This window comes from Pinus tabuliformis, chromosome X, assembly GCF_031772625.1.
Source record: "Pinus tabuliformis cultivar Carrire ecotype Pingquan chromosome X, CPIR1, whole genome shotgun sequence".
In the NCBI taxonomy this organism is placed as follows: Eukaryota; Viridiplantae; Streptophyta; class Pinopsida; order Pinales; family Pinaceae; genus Pinus; species Pinus tabuliformis.
In genome coordinates, this window is record NC_142308.1 from 1,718,943,632 (window position 1) to 1,718,966,465 (window position 22,834).

General features: G+C 40.9%; 2 protein-coding genes across 2 annotated transcripts; one reads left to right on the plus strand and one right to left on the minus strand.

Moving 5' to 3' along the window:
- Nucleotides 1–3,649: 3,649 nt before the first annotated feature.
- LOC149146638 (glucan endo-1,3-alpha-glucosidase agn1-like) lies at nt 3,650–5,311 on the plus strand. Its single transcript, XM_089447411.1, has one exon. The coding sequence runs from the start codon at nt 3,799–3,801 to the stop codon at nt 5,161–5,163; it is 1,365 nt and encodes a 454-aa protein (XP_089303537.1). The 5' UTR covers nt 3,650–3,798; the 3' UTR covers nt 5,164–5,311.
- Nucleotides 5,312–7,539: 2,228 nt separating this feature from the next.
- LOC149146639 (uncharacterized) lies at nt 7,540–8,412 on the minus strand. Its single transcript, XM_089452826.1, has one exon. It carries the CDS (start codon nt 8,410–8,412, stop codon nt 7,540–7,542), a length of 873 nt encoding a protein of 290 aa, XP_089308952.1.
- Nucleotides 8,413–22,834: the final 14,422 nt, after the last annotated feature.

A 22,834-nucleotide genomic window follows, 5' to 3' on the forward strand; every position in this document is an offset into this window, starting at 1 on the left:
TTGCTATGGAGGTGGGAATAGGATCTGCCGATTTTAAAATAACCATTTACCCTTTTTTTATAAACCGTATGCCAATTTAAAATATATATAATATATATTTTTTTACATTTGATTGGGGAGTGGGCCCGTATCCCACGGGACCGCACTCACCGACCCCAATTTACGGAGCCGTTGTCTTAATCTGGCTGTACTTTTGAAGCTGATGGGGGGCAGGACCACCACGTGGTCGCTGGCTGCTCCCCCCTCCCCAACCACAATATCTTCGTGAATCTTTACCATATCCGTTTCTTCGTTGGGTTTCACGTTGACTGTTTGGAACCTTTATGGCACGTTATTGTTATAACCACCATATGTTACATTAACCTTCGCAACTTTTGGTTATAACTTCGTTATGTGTGTTATGGCATGTGCCATAAATGGGTTGGCATGGTTACGTATTGCCTCCCTTATGGCATCCGTTATAACCTTAATTCAACCATAATAACTTGCATTTTTGTTATAACCTTTTTGATATGTGGTATAGCTTTGTTTTATATGGGTTCATGGTTATGACATTTTTTTACCATGTATGGTATAACCATATTATTATATGGTTATTATTATATATTTTTTCCTTGATTTGGTTTTTGATATAGTTAACTATATTTGGTTTTTGATATAGTTAATTATATAGCCAAAATATTTCTTGTGCAGGTTTTAGGAGGTTAGGCTTCCATGTGTCAGTGTTTGATGGACTGCCATGTGGCGCACTGTGGGTCTTATTTTTCCTCTGCCATACCAATCTTTTAAGAGTTCTATCTTTTGCATATGAGCTTGCGATCAGGAAGACAAGCCCTCTCAACTGATGCCATCAAATTCTCCTCTCTGTCATTTTGAATTTCAAGCTTTTATCTATCCCCTTGGTGTCTAAAGATCCTCCTGGATCAATAAGCTCAACTTTTACACTTCTCCTAAAATAAATATTTTTTTTCTAGGATTACATGCAAATTAATGCACTAAGTTATCATACATTTTGCTCAAAAAGACAACAAATCAAATAAGAGGACAAGATGCTATCAGATTTCAATTCTTCTTAATAAAACAATTAAGTTCAAAAATACCTAGGCTACATTAGTAATCCAGTTGACCATAAAGCCATCGCTGTAAAACTCAAAACTTAAAATGTACCAATTTCAGAAATACTAGTTTAAATCCTCCTGGTATAAGGATTATTATTTCACACTTGGTCATGTTATGAACATATCTTAGAATTGCAAAGATTTTGGAACAAACTGCTATACTAGAAAAAACAGATACAAAAGAAACCCCGTGAAATCACACGATGAAGAGAGAAAATTTCACAAATATATAAACATATAATAAAAAGTAAGACCTCTCAGCCGAATTTTAAGTTCAGTGACAATTTACAAAGGTTGGGCTTATTTTTGGTCATGTAACAAGCACTTAAAAAAAACTAAATAGGATTTTAGTGAACTATGATACTATTAGTGAAGTAAAATGAGGAGATGCAAGCGACATAATAATTGTAATTGCCGCCCCATGGTCCGTTTTCTACAGCATTAGTAGGGGCCTAGCTCCGCCCTTACCAGGGGAGGCCATTTCCGTCGCTGCATATTCTTATTTGTGGTAATACCCTAACTAACAATTGACAAAAATTTGCGCAACTACTCGGATTGACAACAGGGTAATCGCTTCTAGCATTTTGAAAAGATTGGAAAGTCATAGTGTTGCAGGACCGTATGCTTTGCTGCATGTCGCTGATGTCCATCCAGGCATGAGCCAACGACGGTGCGCTGATGTAATTAGTTATAAGATCTTAAAACTTAACGATAAACTTTAAAAAGTTAAAAAAATTTACCTGTATGGGTAAAACTAATCAAACTCTCTCCCACACAGGTAGAGTATGTATGCCTTCATAAGCTTAGCAGTCAAATCGCCGCGTGGAGGTGGGTCCCTTGTCCCACAAACAAGGGGTCTCATTCACCAATTTGGTGTCTGACTTGGCTGTGACCTAGATATTATTATTATTATTAAAAACTATCAAACTTTAAAAAATAACTAAAAAACAAAATAAACTATAAATCAAAACATATTTCTCCTTTTATTAAATAATATAAAAACCAACCCACACGTTTGTAAAGAACATCTAAAAATATCAAAAGCGCAGGTTGCTTTTCATTGAAAAATAATTTATAGGACAAAACACAATGCTTCTTTTGCAAAGAGAATTTCAGATCTTGAAGTGGCACAATGCTTCTTTTGCAAGAAGAATATTAAATTTTAAAGAATTAACTCTTAAAATTTTGCACAAGGAGAATCTTAAATTTTGAAAACTTAATTGTTTACACAAAACAAATATAACGATTTTGCAAAATAAATCTGAAGTTTTGAAGAAAGCAATAAAAAATTGCATTTACAAGAGGATCCCAGATATTAAGGAGGTCAACATTGCTTCTTTTGCGACGAGAGCACATGTTGATAGTGCCAAAGACGGTGACAACCAATGGCAATGTTGACCAATATTTGTGATCGTACACGCCTACTTTCTAGAATTGCTTGAGAACGGGAATTTAAATAAAAGGTTGATATTGTGAGATGTGTAGAATTGTAGTTGGTATTGGCCCAAGTTAAAGTTTTTATTAATTTTATAAGTAAAAGTTCAGAGTATGAGATATAATTCGTAAGCAGATATATGTGGGTTTAGTTTTCTTAAGGTTGTTAGGTAATTTTTATGAGAAGCAGTGAATCTATAATTGTTAGGTCTTATTTAAGGGAGACTTAGCTATCACTATAATACCAAAAGTACATCCAACAACTTTCAAGTCAAATATATTAAATTTCTTATGATTTTGGCAAGAACATGGAGTCTTCTCCTTAGACTACACACCATAGCAAAACATTATACTCAATGAAATTTGAACAGTGCTCTTTTAAACTTCACTCAAATAAATTTGAACCATGGTCTTTTAAACTTCACTCAAATAATTTTAAGTTTAAACCACCCATCACTATATTTACAAGTTAAAAAAACTTAATCAAAGAAAGTTCAAGGCCAACTTTTCATAATTTTTCTTGCAACATCTTATAAGTAAATAGAATAAAATAGAAAAACTTACTCAAAGAAAGTTCAAAGCCAGCGTTTCCCAATTTTGCTTATATAAGTAAATAGAATAAAATAGAAAAACTTTATATAATGATAAATTTGTTGAAACATTGGTTGATGATAAAAGAGTTGACATTTGTTAAATAATATCTTTTGAAATTATTACGTATGAAAGTCAGGGTGGATTTAGAGAATATTCCAGAATTGGACAGATACAATGGAGTTCAATTGTTTGACTTCGCCATCTCTGCAATGGACATAAGTTAGGCGTAAAAGTCCACTTGTTCGGTGGGTGCGGGGTGTGGTTGTGCATCTCTGTCAGTGACAGTAATAATCAACTTCCCCATCTTTATGATTCGGTGGTCTTTCCTTTTTTAGGGAGCTCTACTCTTCCAATAACCACATCTTTACATTTCTTCAGTATGAACCTCTCCTTTCTCTCTGCGATTTCCGCCACCAACTGAACACAGTAACAATTCTACGAAAATTCTACGCTTGTCGTCTACTGAATCTCGAAACTCTAATCTCTTGTCAACTGTTCAGTTCTCCGTGTCGTGTTTGACCCGCAGCCGCCCTCACGTCGGGTCTTCTCTTTGAATTAAATAGCCTCCGCAGGTTCTATTTTCCACCTTTAAATTCGCATTTTCCACAACAGGTAATTGCATTCTTTGTCACAGCATTCTGTAACCTGCATAATGAGGTCCAGCAATATGCTTCAGCTATTGGTCCTGTTACTTACTCTCGTCTCCTGCGCAAGAGCAGCGGATCAGAGGCTCGTGTTCGCTCATTACATGCTCTACGCGGAAGACACAGTAGAAACACTGAAAAAGGAGATCCAGTTCGCCCAGAGCAAAGGAATCAACGCCTTCGCCCTCAACAGCAATGTCTGGCGCCCAGCGCGCGCAGACGCCATTTACCAGGCTGCCAAGGAGGTCGGCCCCGACTTCAAGCTCTTCTTCTCCGCCGACATCCACAGTGACTCCAATGGCAACCTCAGCCCCGCTAATATTACCGAGATGATGACAAGATACAAAAGCCACCCCAACCAGCTGACATTTCGAGGAAAGCAATTCTTCACTTCCTGGCTGGGCAGCGATGATTCCTGGTGGAAATCCTACACTACCTATTCCACCGCCCTCGCCGGCTGGCAAGGCGTCTTCACACAAGCCGGCGGAAAGGAGAACTATTTCTTCGTGCCCTTTTTCCCCACCGACGGATCCTATTACGGCGTTCTGGGGATGATCGACCAATTCAATGACACCATAGACGGTCTCATGCCATGGGACACCTCCGCCTGGCCTTACTACGACTCGGCCCTCCAGACTCCATCGGGTGACAAGGACAGTAACTATCTGAAGGCCTGTAACGACAGAGGGAAGGTATACATGGCCACCCCCAGCCCCTGGTTCTCCAAGAACATCCAAGATTCCTGCTGCTCCTCCGATTGCAAGGCCAACAACGTCAACTGTGGGTGCCAAGTGAAGGGAAACTACAAAGGTCCAGGTCTCTGGCTCACAAGATGGCAGCAGATCATAAGCCTCAACCCTCCGCTTGTCGAGATCGTGACGTGGAACGACTGGGTGGAGAGCTCCTACGTGGCACCTCCGCTCAGCCAAAGCGACAACGCCAAGAACGTGGTGAACTTCACCCACCAGGCGTTCCTGGAAGTGGGCGAGCACTATATCCGATGGTACAAAACGGGCAGGGAGCCCACCGTCACCGAGGATTCACTTTACTTGTTCTATTACACACATTCTAAGAACACCACAGCCACCGCGGACAGTTGCAAAGTGGCGAACTCTGAGGACCTGAGCGATGACGTGTACGTGACTGCCATGCTGACTAAGCCTGCCAGCGTGGTATTGACCTCTGGCAACGTTTCGCAGACGTTCAGTGCTCCGGCGGGGATAAACACGTTTAATATGAGTTTCAAGGAAGGGCAGCAGTCTGCGTCGTTGAAACGTGGAGGAGCGGTTATAAAGAAAATCAGTGGAAACATCCCAATCACGAACAGCGCCATCTCTCGTTACAATTTTAACGTATATTCCACTTCTGCGTGATTGAGATAATTACATATCCAGCGAATAAAGTTTCTGGGGGTACCTGCTTTGGTTACAAGCCCAGGCGAATAAGCACGTCCTAATAAAGTTAAAGTTCTGAGAGTTCATTGTTGTAGAGCTGATAATAACAGCCCCAATTTTTTTCGCTGTTGAAAATGACACAAAGAAAGATTCTAATTTAATTTTTTCTTGAATTAAATTAGAATAAATTGTAATTCTACATCACATGACAGTTTGTGCGAGTTAACTAAGTTATTTTGACATAGTTGGTTTAGTTAATTCGAGTTGAGGATCTAACTTGAGTCATGTAGAGTGTCACCTACATTATAAGAGCCCTGGGTGAGTGTATTTTGAGTCGTAATTAATTATCTCAGTTTAACTAGTTCTAATTGATGGAGGAACTAGTGAGAGGTCAAAGTGTGGAACTTGAACTTGAACCACACCTAGTGATCAATTAGTTAACTAATGATTCACTCATAAATAGCTCATGCATGTCAGATCAAAGAAATACCCAGTTGAGATTGAAGTTCAAGGGAAGTGTACTATCAATTGTATAATCATCCAAATTGTATAGGTGGTGCATGCAGTCTGAGGAAGGACCTTGATGGATTGCGTACTTGTGGATGGGGATTTCCCTAATTAATAGGGGATAATTACTCAAGGAAACAACACAAGAAAATAGGGACTTGGGCATGGCAAAAATTGGTTAAGTATTGGGCTAGGCTTGTCTACGAAGTAAGATTGTGTAGAGGTTTCTGAGACTTGAGAAAAGCATTGTAATATTCTCATATTTTCTAACTAATGAAATATAAAGATAGCGGGGTTTTTAGCTGAGGCTTTTCCTAGTAAATCATTGTGTAATGTGTGATTGAAATCCTTTATCATGTTTGCTTTTTGATTTCGCGATCGTAATTCATTTCTGCAATTGGTAGAGTAGATTCTTTTTTTTTTTTTGTAAGCCAGATAGATATATTATGAAACAAAATATAGTACAAAAAATCTGCTGTTGCAGATCGAGACCTGAGGCATACAGGTCAACAGACACAAGACACCAGCCCTAAGACATCAAGATACTATAAAAGCTCAAAATGCTAACCGCACACCACGGAGGGTGGCATAGCCATTTATCTACTATGCAAAGCTTTAACACAAACTATCCTTGAACTGCACCATTGTAACTAGAAAACTTTCAGGATATGACAGAGTTACAGTCCAAGAAGTCCACCGAAACAGTCAGCAAAAAACAAAAGAGATGGAACAAACAGTCCCGACTTACTGCGAGGGCATCCCGAACCTGCTTGCAATGTCCAATCCCTGTTCCAGGACGTGCTTGTCCACTCTCTCATGCAGGGAACGATAATTGTGAATTTCCTTCGGCGGTGCCTGCTGCTTACTATCAGAGCTCGGGGGATCCAGACTCAACGTCTGCCGAAGAAGTTTAATAAGCAAAGTTAACTTTTTATTGACCGTTTCTGCAACATCATGCACAACCGAGATTTTGTTGTCTAACGCCTCACAAATCTCATACAGACTTTTTAGTTGGGCTTCAGAGATGAGGTTCTCCCCTTGAGAATGCCGGTTCCCTTCATCCCTGGATTCCAGAGCTCTCGCCAATAGGGTCTTGATCCTCCAACTCTCCACTTGTGTACGCACGAATTGCGTAGCTCGCCTGGATGCAGTGCCTGGGTCCATCAACCAGTCCACCTCCCTTGCTATGTCCTCCTCTGTGCGCGGTTGTTCCTCCTCCTTAACTGCAGCTTCCATCTCAGCAATTCTTCGTTTGTTTCTCATTGTTGTTCGGGTTTCATACATGCTCCTTGCAGCATGGAGCTCCTGGTTTGCATTTATGCTTCGACAGCTTCCAGTATCCATATTTCCCCTGTTATCCTTCGCTTGATGATCAGCTCGGAACCAAGAACGATATTAACCCAGAGTGATACCCCTAGAAAGAGTAATTGAGTCGTTGCTCCAACTGTTTGTTAAATAGCTTTTCGCCTTGAGGTTTCCCATGCTGAGCCTCACCTCCCGAAACGTCGTGGGAGTACTATCATCATAGTTCCTGTGGATGGCCATGAATGCTGCGTGATGCCTCTAGATATGAAAATAAATGTTGCTTATACCTTGATGAATGTATTCGTGCCAAATGTCCATCCTGCTGAAGAGGCAGCTGCAGTAGTCCCTTCGATATATCAAATAGTAGATGTGATCTCTGTACACCTTCTGTTGCCATAAATGCTTTCGCCGAGCTTGTCCTTTCGACTTGTGCCAACTTTCCCCACTCATATCGTCTCCCGAGTATTCCATTTTGATGTGCCGTGATATTCTGTCGTTTTCCAATTAAGCCCAGTTTAAATTGCCCACGTCCTCTCTTGCCAGCTATAAGCACCTCTCCTTAAGGCTCGGACTGTCCACTTGCTGCCAACAGCTGTTCCATCCCCTGTCTTGGTTGTCAATGCTGTAGTTTGCCAAGTAATCAGCCAGCCCATTTGCGTTACGCCTCACTGTTTGAAAGACTAATCCTTTCATTTCGCCAATTAACTGTGCAATGTTCTCCGTCACCTTGGCTAGCCTCCAGTGTCTCGTAGCTTTGCAGGCCTGAGTGCCTCCCTGAATTTTCTTTGCGACTGAGATGACCAGGGACGAGTCGCCTTCCACCACTGCATTGCTTGTCGGTAAATTCTTTAGAATTCTCAGCCCTTGTTCTAACGCCGCGAACTCCATCTCATTGTTCGTGCCTTCTCCCAACGCCCTGCAGTAAATATGCACAATTTCTCCTTCCTGGTTTCTAATAACACCTCCAATGTCAGCTATCCCGGGGTTGCCTCTGGAGGCACCATCAAAATTCAGCTTCAGACCTCCCTCTAGCGGGAAATTCCATCTGTTGGCCTCCGAGTTTGGTTGTTGCTGGTGTCTCAGCGTCGTGATGCTGTGGTTGGCTTCCAGTTGAAAGCACTTCAAGATATGTAAGTCCTGAGCCGATGGTTTCTCATTGGGATCCACCTTGCATTTTGTCTGAATCAATTGTTTTATATTTGTTAGAATAGTTACTTTTGATTGTTCAATATTTCTGTGTTCATCCTGAAATACCCTTCTGTTGCGCTCTTTCCATATTGTCCACAATAAGAAACCTGGCGTGGCTTTCCAGATGTTATTGACTCTCTGGTTTTTGGAAAAATTGTTTTGCCAGTTTAAAATCGTGTTTCGGATGGACTCTCGATCACGGTCTGATTTCCGTAGAATTCCCTCCATCTAGTTCCATAGATGGTTTGCCCAGTCACACGAATTAAATAGGTGGTTTATAGTTTCTTCTTCTCCTAAGCACATTGGGCATCTGGAAGGTCCACCGAACCCTTTTCTGCGCAGATTGTCCCATGTCAGGGTTTTGTTCCTCATGAGTAGCCATAGGAATGTCTTAATTTTCGGCCAAAATAGGTTGTCCCACACTTTGTTGCACCAGGGCACTGCTTCCTCCTTTTCTGCCTTTACTATCATTTCCCTTGCTTCTTTTAGTGAGAAATTTCCATTACCTGTCATACCCCATCTTAGCTGATCATCTTCCTCTGTTTTCCTTATCTTTCTTTTGAGAATCTGACTGTTGATTTGTTTTGTGCTTTCATTTCCCTCAATGTGTTTGTCAGCGTTGAGATGTATCCATTCTCTCCAGCTTGCATCTCTGCTACTTTGGTCCCAGTAATGGCAGACTCTGCTTCTGCCCTCATTCTGGCTGATCTGTTTGAGATAGAATAGCTCTGGGGTGTCTAATTTTGGGAATTGTTGCCATGCATCTTCCCAAAACAGGGCCAACCTTTCATTGCGTATTTCCTAGAAGCTATTTTCCTGCACTAGGCTACGGTTTTGTCTTGCAAGATTCCATATAGGCGAGCCCTCTAGAACCTCCTGCAATCTTATGAGATCCTGATGATTGCAATTTGGGATGTACTTGTATTTCCAATGTCTCGCCCATGGCAAATTGGGCTTTTTAATCCATCTCCACCATAGCTTTGCACCATAGGTTATGTTGACAACTGCTGGATCCACTAGATTAAGTCCCCCCACGTATTTCGGCTTGCATAATTTGTTCCAGGTTACTAGCGCCCATTTTCTCTTGTCTCCATTCCCACTCCATAAAAAGGATCTCTGTATAGCTCTGATTTGTTGAAGAATCCCCTTGGGGGCCGGTAGCATGGATAATAAGTACTGCGGTATAGCCTGTAACACAACCTTGGTGAGGATTAATCTTCCGGCAAAGTTGAGCGCCTTGTATGTCCAGTGTTTGCATCTGTTTTCCATGTTGGCTATGATCTTTTCCCAGTGCACTTTCTGCCAAGGTCGCAGAGTAAGGGGAGCTCCTAGATATCTCGAAGGTAAACCGCCTATCCGGAAGCCTAGAACTTGAGAAAGGTGAGCCTGGATAGCATGATGAGTGTTGAAGAAGAAAATCGTAGATTTGGAGAAATTGATTTCCATTCCTGAGGCTCTGCTAAAGAGATCTAAGATTTCCTTGAATGCCAAGGCCTCTTTCACTGTAGGGATGCCATGTAACATAGTGTCGTCCACAAACTGCTGATGGGTGGTAGCAGGGATAGACGGGATTGGTTGAAGACCCTTAATTGCTCCTTCAGCTTTCTTCTTGGCTATGATTCTGCTGAGACCCTCCATGAGGATAACGAATAGGAAAGGGGATAAAGGATCACCCTGTCTTATTCCTCGCGAAGGTGAGAATGGTTCAGAGGGGGCTCCATTAACTAATATTGAGAACCTTGATGATTTGATGAGGGCTAGAATCCAGTTAACCCAATGCCTGCTGAATCCGAAAGCGTCCAGAATGGCTTCGAGGTAATTCCAGCTCACCTTGTCATAAGCTTTTGATAGATCAAGCTGCATTAACATCCCTGCTTTTTTCCTTGAATGGAGAGTGTGGATCATCTCTTGAGCAAGAATAATGTTATCTAATATCTGCCTTCCCTCTACATAGCCCGATTGCTCTTCAGAGATGATGCCCGGGAGAATGGGCTTTAGCCTATTGGCAATAACTTTTGATATTATTTTATAAATGACATTGCAGAGAGAAATAGGTCTGAACTTTTCAGGGGTGTTGGCTTCCTCTACGTTTGGAATTAATGCTATGAAGGTCGAGTTAATGGATTTGAGAATGGTTCCAGAGCGTCTAGAGTCCTCAACAACCTCCCAAACATCCTGCTTCACAATATTCCAGCAAGCCTTGTAAAAGTTGATTGTAAACCTGTCTGGCCCAGGGGCTTTATCGTTTGGCATGCTTCTGACCGCTTCCTCTACCTCTTCCAATGTGATTTCCCTACTGAGGGCCCAGTTCTGCTAAGAGGTGACAGCTTTAGGAATGGCTTTTAGAAGTTCCCTAATGGCTTCCCCTCTATTTAACTGCGGTTCCTGTGCTATGGATCTGAAATGAGCGGAGAGCAACTCTGATATGTCATGGTGGTTCTTCACTGACTCCCCATTTTCATTTCTCATCTCAAGAATTTTGTTTGAACTTCTGTAATCTAGAGCAGATCTATGAAAAAATTTGGTATTCTACTCTCCCTCTTTTAGCCACTGAATCCTTGATTTTTGCCTCCAGAGAATTTCTTCCTGCCGACATCGACTGTGCCACTGTTGAGTTAGAGTTTTTTCCTGTTAGATAGATTCCTCACTGCTTTGCCCTGCTACCCATTCTCTGTGAATTTGTTCCAACTTATCTTCTATAAGGGTTTTCTCCTTGAAGATATCTCCAAAAACTGTTCTACTCCACTCTTTTATCTTATCTTTAATAAGTCTTAATTTCTTCTGTAGATTGAACATTTTGGAACCCTTACCTTCCAGAGGTTCTAACCACCAGTTTTCTACCATCTGAAGGAAGTTGGGATGATCCAACCAAAATTTTTCAAATCTAAAGGGTTTATTCCTTGGTGTGCCATGAACAACAACTATGAGCGATATTGGCCAATGGTCCGAACCTCCACTAGGAAGGATATCTGACTCTACAAGGATACCATCCATTATGATGCTCTCAGAAACCAAAAATCTGTCCAAGCGAGAGGCTATCATTCTATTTCCCCCTCTTCTATTGTTCCAAGTAAAATTGCCACTCTTGGTATAAATGTCTACCAATTTAGCGTTCTCAATGAAACTGGTGAAAGCCTCCGCATCCCTATTAAGTTTCCTTAGACCCCCTTTCTTCTCTAGAAGGGTTGTTATCATGTTGAAGTCAGCCCCCAAAATACATTTGGACATTGGATGCCTGCTAATGAGTCTATTTAAGGAATTCAGGAAACTGATTTTATCTTCTATCTTCTGTGGTCCATAAACATTTACACATAAAAATGATTCAGAATTACCTGTGGGTTGAGCTTCCACAGCAATGAAGTGCTTGTTCGCTTCTGCAGATAGTATTTGAATTTCTCTTGTATCCCATAGTGTTGCTAGGCCTCCTTCTATGCCCTGACTTTCAACTTCTAGAAAATTTATGTGCCTTCCGATCTTCTTGGTGATCCTTGCCATATTGGAACCGCTACATTTGGTTTCCTGTAAGAACATGATCTCCGGTCTATATTTCTGGAATTTGCGTTTCAGCAGTCTGTGCTTTGCTTGGCTGTTTAGCCCTCTTACATTCCAAGATATGATCTTCATGACAAACTTTAGGTATTATTGAAAGGACGGGAAGGCGCTAAGAGCCTTCATCTTCCCTGAGTTGATCATTATCATTCCTAGCTCCTGCAGACCTTCACTGCTTGTTTTTCGACCCCTTTTCTTCTTTTTCCTTGAGCTTGATGAGTTCCATAGAAGACTCTTCGGGTGGAGACCATTTCCTCTTGCTATGCCTAGCTTTCTATGTTGCCTTTCTAGTGCTGCTTTCTGCCTTGCTGTAAACAAATCACTGATTTTTTTGATTTCTTCTTCCGATGCTGTTTCTATACCTTGATTTTTCCAGTTCTCCACTATGACGGGTAGATTCATCCCTTCCCGAGCTAAAAGTTCCTCCAGCTCAATGTCCTCGCTTCCTCCATCACTGGTCAGCATGTTTGTGTCCTCCTCCGACTCTTCTGGTTGTTCCCTCATTTGGACTTCGTTGTTGTTTTTGTCCTCTTCCTCTTCTTTCCTGGTTCGTTCCTCCTTGTCTCTTGGCTCCTTATCTGCTGCTTTGGTTTTCTGTATCTCCTCTGAGTCTGTCTCCAGATCCAAGATCTCAAAGGTATTGCTGTTGTTGTTTCTGCCTATTCCTGCTCTGTATGCCCTTCTTCTGTTGGCTCTCTGCCTTGACTTCGGGATTATAAAGTTATCTTTGCCTTTATTTACTTGTTCTGTTTTAGTGTCCTCCTCCTTCTTGTTCATAGGTCATTCCCTTATTAAATGTCCGTGTTCATGACATTTACGGCATCGAAACGGGATCTGCTCATAGTCTATTGCCTGAAAATAATCCTCATCCCTATATTCAAGCCATAGCCCCTCGTACAGTGCTCCTGATACATCCATTTCCACGCATATTCTTGCGTATGAGGTGTATTTCTTCTGCAATGTTGCCTCTGAGGCTTTGATAAAAGTCCCCAACTGATCTCCAATTTGCTTTAGAGCGTTCAGACCCCAATAGTCTATCGGGAGAGAAAACAAGCGGATCCACACTGGAACCTGAGTGAAAGATTCCTTCTCTAGAACAAATTTCGGTTTCCATGGTCGCATGTATAGACCAGCTGAGGCCATGAAATACGGGCCTCCATCGAAAATCCTGTCCTTGTCTTCCAGGTTAGTAAACACAAATGTAAAGAAACCTTTGGCTCCCAAATGTAGTTTAACATCTCCTCTTGGCTTCCAGTGATGTCTGATCCATTGACACAAGGCTCTTTCAGTTGGCCACATTCCCATGAACTTTCATATGACTGCATGTTCTGCCATGTGCTCTCTATAGGCTTGTATCTCTGGATCCGTTATTACAACTCTGAGACTGTCAGCTTTCCTTGGTTTACAAAAACCGTTTGTTGTTGAGTCTTTGTTGGGGTTCCAGCTTGTGTCCCCTTCCTTCTCTTTGTTCCCCCGCCTGCTGTCTGTGGGCTCCTCGTTTGCTCCTTGTTGTTTTTCCTTGTTTCCTGTCAGATTTTGTCCTGAAGCGTTTCTGTCTTCATTATCTTCCAAACCCTCATCTTCTTTGCCTTTGATTGTTGTATTGCTACTTGGTTCATTGTCTTCCACTTGTGTTTTTTCCTTGTTTTTCCCGCCGCTCTTCTTGAGCCTGTCATTCCCCGAGATTCTGACTCCATCCTTTGCTTGCTGCCTCTGTTTCTACATGATTATTTGTTTATAGGTGGGGGTCCCAATGGACCCCTCTGCCCCCATCTGGATAGTCAGCTTTTGTCCCCTGCTTAACAGTGCTGCTATCCATGATCTGTTCACTTCCAGCTATGAAACTGTTACAGTTACTCATAAAACCTCGTGTTCGCCATCGCTCCCTGAACCCTAGCTCCCGTCATACAAACCTTGTTAATCGTAGAGTAGATTCAAGTCTATTGTTTTAGCAAATTACACTTAGAAGTTTGAATCTACATGGATTTTCTACATGCTATCAAAGCAAGAAGCAAAATAGAATAGAAGAATACAAGTTTATACTTGTACGAGGAACAAGTTTTGTAGAGATAATCTTCAAGAGCTAGCAGCAGGATCAGTATGGCGTTCTATGGTTTGAGGCTTGAGTATTCCCTTCAGGGTATCTCGAATTACATTTCCTAGAGAGACCTAATGGAAGCTGATCCAGGTGGATGTTGGTGGCCACCCACCTATCCCATTTGGACCCCCACAACTGTCTCTTTCAGTTTTTCACTTTCCTTAATTATAGCGCAGTTTACTATTTTTAGCAGTTTTTCGGGTCCTAAACTTCTGGAGCCGTTTTGAGGCCCTAAACGACGTTTTTTGGGAAATCCACCGCCCAACGATTTTTTTGATAAAAATCGTCTTTTCCGTCGTAGTCCTCGGAGAGATCTTTCCAACGGGCTATCATGCACGTCAAACGGAGATAATACGACCAATTCGCGACCCCGGGAAGTTGGCTGTCCAACTCACCCCAAAACGGGGCCCACAATTTGGCGTTTCATCTTCTAGGGTTAGGTTTTTGAATGTGAAGGGTTTTCCACTGTTTCTCAATAATAAATAGGCCTTAGAGCCTCATTGTAAACACAGTTCGAAATAGTTCAGAGGCATGTAGCCGACACATCTCTTCTCAGAGATAAGCTACCATCGCCCTAGCTGGGTTATTTCTATTTGTAAGCATATTCCAGTATTCTCCATTAATGAAATGAAGTATTATTTCCGTTGCATCTCTGTTTTTATGGTTATCGCATCTCTGTATTTATGGTTATCTCTATAATCTATTGCATTCTGGCTTAAATCTGGATCAGAAGCAATCTTAGAGGACAATAGATTGAAGGAGTTCATTGAGAAGGACATCTCGAAACCAACTCCAACTAATGCACATAATCTAGCAGAGTGGAAGAAGTGCGTAGAAAAAGTAAGAAGGATCTTATTGAAAGGAGTTCGAGATCATATTATCTCAAACCTCCATGATAAGGAGAGTCCATATGAAATTTGGAAAGCCTTGACAAACTTGTTTCAGAACAATAGTGACCATGGGAAGCTGGCACTAAAGGACAAGACAGGAAAATCAAGATGGAGAAGGGCGACACAATACAACTATACTTGACCAAGTTCACCCAATGTCGGGATGAGATTGTAAGTGTTGGTGTTAAAGTTGTCGAGGATGATCTGGTCAGCCTAACACTTCTAGGCAAGTGCTGAAACAACTACCATGATTCGATAAATGGGAGAATGAAGCTACTAGAGTGGGAGCGTTTGTGGTCCGACTTGGTGCAAGAATAGATTCAGTGGAACACCAGAGATGGAAACTCATCAAAACATGATGATGAGGAGAATTGTGCCTTGGATGGAAAGGAAAATAAAGGGAAAGAGAATAAGTCTCAATCCAAAGGCGATTCCATCTAAGTAAGAACGAAGAAGGACTTGTTGAAGATTAAATGTTTTCACTGTCACAAGCTGGGACACTATGCCAGAGAGTGTCCGCACAAGAAGGTCGAAAAGAAGCCCTCAGGAGGAGTAGTAGGTGAAGCATTCGCTTCAAAATTCAAGTAGGATTTCACCCAATGACCAACAACAAAGAGTTCTTCAACAACTTGGAGGAGAAGGATCTAAAGATGCACATCGAGATGGGAGATGATGGGAGGTACAATGTGACCAACATCAATACTGTTACCTTACAAATGGAGTCTGGTTCTCCTCTCACATTAAAAGATGTCATGTATTTTCCAGGTTTGAAGAATAATTTAGTTTCAGTTGCTATGTTGGAAGACCGTGCCTACAATGTGATTTTTAGCAAAGGAAAGGCGTTCCTTCATCACATAGCCACGGGACCAGTGAATAATATCAGGGTTCGGGTAAAGAACCCATAAAATTGGATGTAGAAGGTTGTTCTTCCTTGAGCACGAAAGCAGAGAAGGTGTATAGATGAGGCATTGATTTCTACAGGACTTCCCAAGGATGCACTTAAGTAGCGTGATACATGCGAAGGGTGTACATTGGGGAAGTACACCAAAGCCACCTTTCATGATAAGGATATTCGAGCACAAGAGATCCTTGAAAGAGTTGACTAAGATGTGTGTGGACTATTCTTGATAGCCTCCACAACCAAACACATGTATTATGTGAATTTTGTAGATGATTTCTCACACAAGTGTTGGATACTATTCGTGCAGAATAAATACTAAACATTCTAAAAATAATTTGAGTTCAAAGCACTTGTTGAGAAAGACACAGGTAGGAAAGTGAAGGCTCTCAGCAGCGACAATGGTGGAGAATATGTGTCGAATGAATTCAAGAACTTATGTGCATCAGAAGGCATTCGACGAGAGCTGATAGCTCCCCATAACCCACAACAGAATGGGGTTGCAAAAAGGAAGAAAATAAGCATTGTGGGAGCTTCATGGGTGATGTTACATGATCAGAGCCCACTGTTTCACTTGTGGGATGACGCATGCAACACAACAGTATATGTGCAAAATAAATTTCCTCATCATATTCGTGAGATGAATACACCAGAGGAAGATTTTTCAAGTAAGAAACCATATGTGGCACACTTCAAGATTTTTGGTTCACCAATTTACTATCATGTCACCAAGGATGCACGGAAAATGATAGAACCAACAACAGAGCTGGGCATATTTATGGGGTACAATGATACACCTCATAACTATCGGATGTACCTTGCAACTCATAGGATGACAATTATTCGTAGAGAGGTGAAATTCCATGAAGAGAAGGCCATGCGAATTTCCCTTAAGAGGGATCTTCAGTTGCATGCAGATGAGGAAATTTTAGCTCCAAAAGAAGAACCTCAAGATTTGGAGCAACCACAAGCAGAGGAGAAGAGAGTGTAAGCACCCACTGATGGAGAGACATCCAAAGATGGAAAGAATTGTAGTAGAGAGGCTAACAGGTTGATGCATGATGCTATAGAGAATTCGAGAGCACCCAAATCACAACGCAGGCATAGGAGGTCACCAGATTGGTACACTAGCTACATGGTTCTTATGAGTGAGAGGGTAGAGAATGAGCTATCCTGGTGCAGGGTAACACCCGCACATACCCACAATATGCATTTCTCAATAATGCATCCACAACTATCCCAGGTATCTGACTCTGCAATGGAGTCAAATCTCCAGACCTTAAATGGTCACGGCCCATTCATCATCAGTTCATGTACATAGGAACTCAATCACCCCACCTGAACCTTCCTATCATGATTTTAAATCCTTTAACCTTCAATCGGCACTTTTAATTCCCTATGTAATCCTTACACAAAGGATTTACATGCGATACACATCTTTCCATTTTGGTTACAGCCTTAGCACAGAACTCGAGGCTAACCTCGTCGCAATCGGCCATTGCAATGTCCAACGAATCATACACATATGAACCATCACCCTTCTCCGACTATCAGAATCGTAAAACACTGCTTAAGTCTTAAACCACCCAGCGCAACACTTTACAAAATACAAAGGAATTGCACTAACCTTCCACCCAAATCATATAATAAGTGGACTTCAAAGTTTATACACCGACACTTATAATTGTCGTCGGTTCCATAACTTATCGCTCCACCACGCTTCCGCTGTGACCTCTGCCTTCTCTGAACGCCGATTCCCGATTTCTGAACCTCTGATCACTGATTAGCGCTTAATCGCTATCGGTGTATTGGCGTTCCTTTATACTGGCCCTTGAATACTTCAAACCGCTGATATGCAATTTAAATCGTGACCGTTGATCTGGCCACGATCCAACGGTTCACGATTAATCGCTACTCGCTCCTCACAAATCTCCAAGGCTCGTTTCGATCACTTAAAAAGGGATTCTGTCTTTGTGATTTGATCTCAGCCGTTGATCTATGAGATCTGACGGCTGCTGTGTATCCCTTTACACTTCTCTGCAATTCCATTTACTTAGAAGGTCTCTGCGATTTCCAATGGTTCTTGTGGTTTCTGGGTTTTCACAAGGTTCCGACTTTCAGTTCTTCTGCTGCTCAATTCATTCTCGTTTGATCTTAACTTTTAAGCGCATCTTTGCTATGCCATTCCTCCATAGCTTCCTTTGTCTCTTCACTTGGATTCGAAATCCATTGTGATTCCTCTTAATCACTCCTGTTTCTACGTGTTCTACAGAACTCTGTCTGTAACCTCTTGTCACAGAGCCTACGAATTCACATACAAGCAACACTTAAAACACACATTCAATTCTTTGACACAATCAGGAATAACTCTGAATATATATTAATGTAAAAGAAAAGATTACATCCGAGACTCCTCAGTCTCACACACACACACAGAGGCCTGGTTTCTACTATTCGTGGCATCTCCCTATTGAATGCGCAGGTTCACTATTTATGAGAGTGCATTGGATTGGAACATTGGAGGATCCGATCAATCCTCTAACAAAATCCTAAAAGATCGCTACATGCATGCATATGTGGCAGATAAGTCTCCTTGAGACTTTATCCATTCCATCTTTTTCTCTGTTTTAAAACAGAAAAGTCTCCTTATCAGCTCAATGGTCCATATCTACTCTAATTAATTCCTAGAAACTCTCTCTTGCTCCTAGAGAGTTGGATTTGACTTCTACCACTCATGTTCTCATTTATTTATTTTGAGAGCATTTACATATTCTCCCATTATCTAATTAAATCACTTAAAAGCCTAAATATTACATTGACTTGAAACTTGGGAAAAATATTTCCTAAAATGCTTGACCCCCCTTATGTCTACTATTTACAATGATTTTCCTTGGGTTGAATGCTCTTGCATCGGACTCCCAAAGTAGAAAATATTCATGATCTCCTGATCATGTGTCTTCCTAGATCCCATACTTTGTTCTATAACTATCCACATGCTTTGTTCCTTTGGTGTTGCTGTATGTCTGCTGTCTTCTTCTTCTTGTCAATCATATTCAAGTTTTGATTGATCTTGCTTCTTGCTGCTACCATTTTCCTCCATTTGAATTGCTTCATCATCTGCTCCCACATTTCTTCAATTTCTATGTCCAACATATCTTTGAACTGGTCCATATTGTGCTTCTTACTTCTTCCTCTTTCTCTGTGTTCCAAGTTACTGTTATTTTCTTCTATGCTAACTTCTCTTTTACTTTCTTCATTCTTTAGTTTACTTGTTGCCTCCCTATCATCCTTACCCTCTTTCATGATTAAATCATGGTTGTTCAACATTCTTTCCAGCAATTTAATTTCTCTGCTCCATGGATTGAATTCTTCCACAGAATCTCCTTCTTCCATCTTTATTTGGTTATTAACTTGTGCCAAATCTCCTCTAGCATTTGCAACAAAACCTGCACACTCAAAACACTTGTTAAAATAAAAAACATAAGGCTGTTGTGCCATATCTTCCTTTGGCAACAATTCAGTTTGCTACTCTGTTTTCTCCATCTCCTCTGTCAACACATCATTATGCTAATTCGAATTCTCTGCAGAATTCATGAGACTGTCCATTAGTCTCTCTTTCACACCATCTGTTCTAATGATAGATCATCGCAATACCATCATCCATATACTATGGACTCACCTAATGCAAGCTACTATGGTAAAAAACCATTCATCATTTACAACATTACATTCTTTTAACAAAAGGGAGGGGCTTTGACCCACCTCGAAGCCCATATACTGTGCGGTATATCTACTACGCGGTCCACTTTGGCGCTCTGCATGGTCCACTTCGAGCTCCGCTGCATCCTTTACTTCACACTTCTCTCCCCAAAATGCGGAGTCTTCACCAAAATTTAGGTGAAGTTGGGTTGCACCCAACATGTAGTAGGATAGGAAATCTATGAGAAGTTCCCGATGAACCTACCATAGTAACTTGTTAACCCCATTAATGATCTGATCTCATCCACATTTATAGGATTTGCCTATTCCATGATATCTTTGATCTTTTCCGAACCCACTATTATGCCTTCTTTGGAAACAACATTTCCCAAGTAAAGTACCTTTGTCTGAAAGAAGATGCACTTATTAAGCTTGGTATAAAATTTGTGCTCTCTTGGCAATTTCAATATAATTTCTAAGTGGTCGGCATTCTCTTCCTCATTCTTAAAATATATCAAGATATCATCAATGAATATAATAAAAAACGTGTCTATATAAGGACACAACACACTATTCGTTAAACATGTAAAACTAGTTGGAGAATTAGTCAAACCAAAAGGAACCACAACAAACTCATAATGCCCATACCTGGTCTAGAAAGAAGTCTTGTAGATGTCCATTTCTTTGATGTGTACTTGATGATATCCTGATCTCAAATCAATCTTCAAGAATATTGTTGCTCCCATCAACTGGTCAGAAAAATCATCAATCCTCGACGACAAATACTTGTTCTTGAACGTCACCTTATTCAGTTGCATGTAATCAATACACAATCTAAGAGTACCATCTTTCTTCTTCACAAACAACATTGGTGCACCCCAAGGTAATACAATTAGCCTAATGTATCCCTTGTCAAGCATTTCCTTCAACTGGAACTTCAATTTCACTAGATTTGGAGTGCTCATCCTGTAAGGTGCCTTTGTTGCTGGTGCTACTCCTGGTACAAACTCAATAGAAAAGTCCACTTCCCTCTGAGGTGACAACCCTGAAATATCTGCTTGGAATACATCCTGAAACTGTTGTAAAACCAGATACCTCTTCAACACTTCTTCATCTTCAACTTCATTACCTTTATAACTGGAAACATGCATTGTGAAAAATAACCAGCCCTTCCTGGAACTATGCATTGCTTGCATAATTGTAAACATCCTCACTGATGTAGGGTTCTTCTTACCCTGTAAAATTCTCTTCTCTCCATCATCATCCTAACACTCGATAGTCTTCTGATAACAGTACACCTTATTCATGTGAAAGTACAGCCAATCCATACCTAGAAGCATATGTTATGATCCCAATAGAAGCACATTCAAATGTGTTGATGTAGGCATATCATTCAACTCAAATGAAAAAACTCTTACCAATGATGAACTCTTTTCTTAGTACCTGTAGCCAACTGCACCAACCAAGTCTCTACATGCACTTCTTTTCTCAAAACACACTTATCCACCAGGTCAAGGTTAACATAACTATAGTTAGATCCAAGGTCAATAAAAATAGAAATAACTTGATCACAGAGCTTACCTTCCATCTCAATAACATATTCTTGTTGATCCTCCTTCTTGTTATCAAATGTTGGATAGATCTAAGGAATTCTCTATCCAACATCCCCAAATATCTGTGCCTCCTTAGCACTGTAGATCTGAGGCCTACCACCCTGATACAATGGACAATCCTTCTTGCGATGATTCTTGCCACATATCCAACACTTCAAATGTCCACTACCTTTGTTCTGTTGCTCTCTAGGATCTGACCCATGTCCCTTCTCAACTACATTAAACTTCTTGTAAGGAGAAACATTTTCCTTCTCACCTTCATCCTAAGGTCTTCCCCACTTAGATGGCCACTTTCCTTTTTTCTTATCATCCCCTTTCCAACCATTCTTGGACTCAGTATTACGCTTCGATTACTAATAACAGTGCTTCAACTTTGCAATGACTTCTTCCAGTGACCGAGGCTCATCATACTCAATTTGATCCTTAAATTCTAATGGAAATTCATTGATAAATATCTGAAATTTTTTTTTCTCATCCTTAAGATAAGGCACATATCTCAACAACTTTCAGAACATAGTCATGTACGCTTCATCTGTCATGGATCCCATCTTCAACTCATAGAACTCCTTTACCTTTCAATCATAGTACCTCTCTGACAAGTATTTCTTGCTATAGAATCTCTTGAATTCATGCCAACTCAACTCCTTTGTCATGATGTCTCTTGCACGCTTCACATCTTCCCACCAGATGTTTACTTTCCCTTTGAAGCTGAAAATAACTATTTTGGCCTTTATTTTCTCTGTGTAATCATGTAGCTCAAATAACTTCTTCATCCCAAGCAACCATGCCTCTGTATCTTTTGGTTTCTTCATCTCTCCATCGAATATAGGTGGCTTGGATTTCTTTAACTCATCTAGAAAATATCCCCTCCCACTCCTCCTGTAAGGATGATCATGACGATGACCATGATACCTGTTTGAACCAGAACGAGAATAGAACTCATAACCCCTGCCTCTCCTATCAGGTGTATCCAATAACTTTCCATCTATGACTGCGTCATCCTTGTCCGACCTGTGCCCACCATGAAACCTGCTACCATATTCCCCATTAGTCATGTCCTCTTTTCCATAACTGATTTGTGGTTGTCCCTGTTGCTGCAAGTATGACACACTCTGAAGGATAATTGCATTGATATTTTCTTGTTGCTCCTATGCCCTAGAAAGTATTTCATATGACTGAATGATCTTGTCATTATCTACTTTGTAACTTATGATTTCTGCCTTCAGACTTCTCAAGGTGTATGCTATGTTAGGAGAGTACTTATCTCTTAGTTGCTCATATGATCTATAAGGAGAGCCTCATGAACTATAATCCATCATTTTTCTATTCATCTCTGATCTTCTTCTTCCTACAAGCATACCATGTCAGATAAAACAAATGTAAACATAATCAACAATACCTTAGTGAAGTTCGGGGGAGGTTATCTTGTCTACAAAATCAATCCAGATTAGCACAATATGTGTATATACATAATCATATCAATATATTGATATCATGCCTGATCAAACAAACTGCACACAATGACCTCATGCACGACAACCATAACCATGACAATGCATGCATAAAAACCACATAGATGTTGACATGCATATATGAAAAACACATTCTACCCATTTAGTTCAAGTATTGAACCATGCTTTGATACCAATCTAGTATAAGATATCATCCAAAGAGAATGAAACCCGCTTTGTTACCAAATTGTAACCACCCCTCCCACATTTACACACTTTAACTGGTCTATTGGGGTAAAAATGATATGAGTGCTACTATGACATGACTCAACCTCCTAAGTATGGTTAAGGAAGTGGAATCGTCAAACTGTAACTTTATTGACTGTCCTCAAGAGCTACAGGACACCTAGGAGCTAAAAAACCACTCCTAGTGCCTAAACCATGAGCTAAAT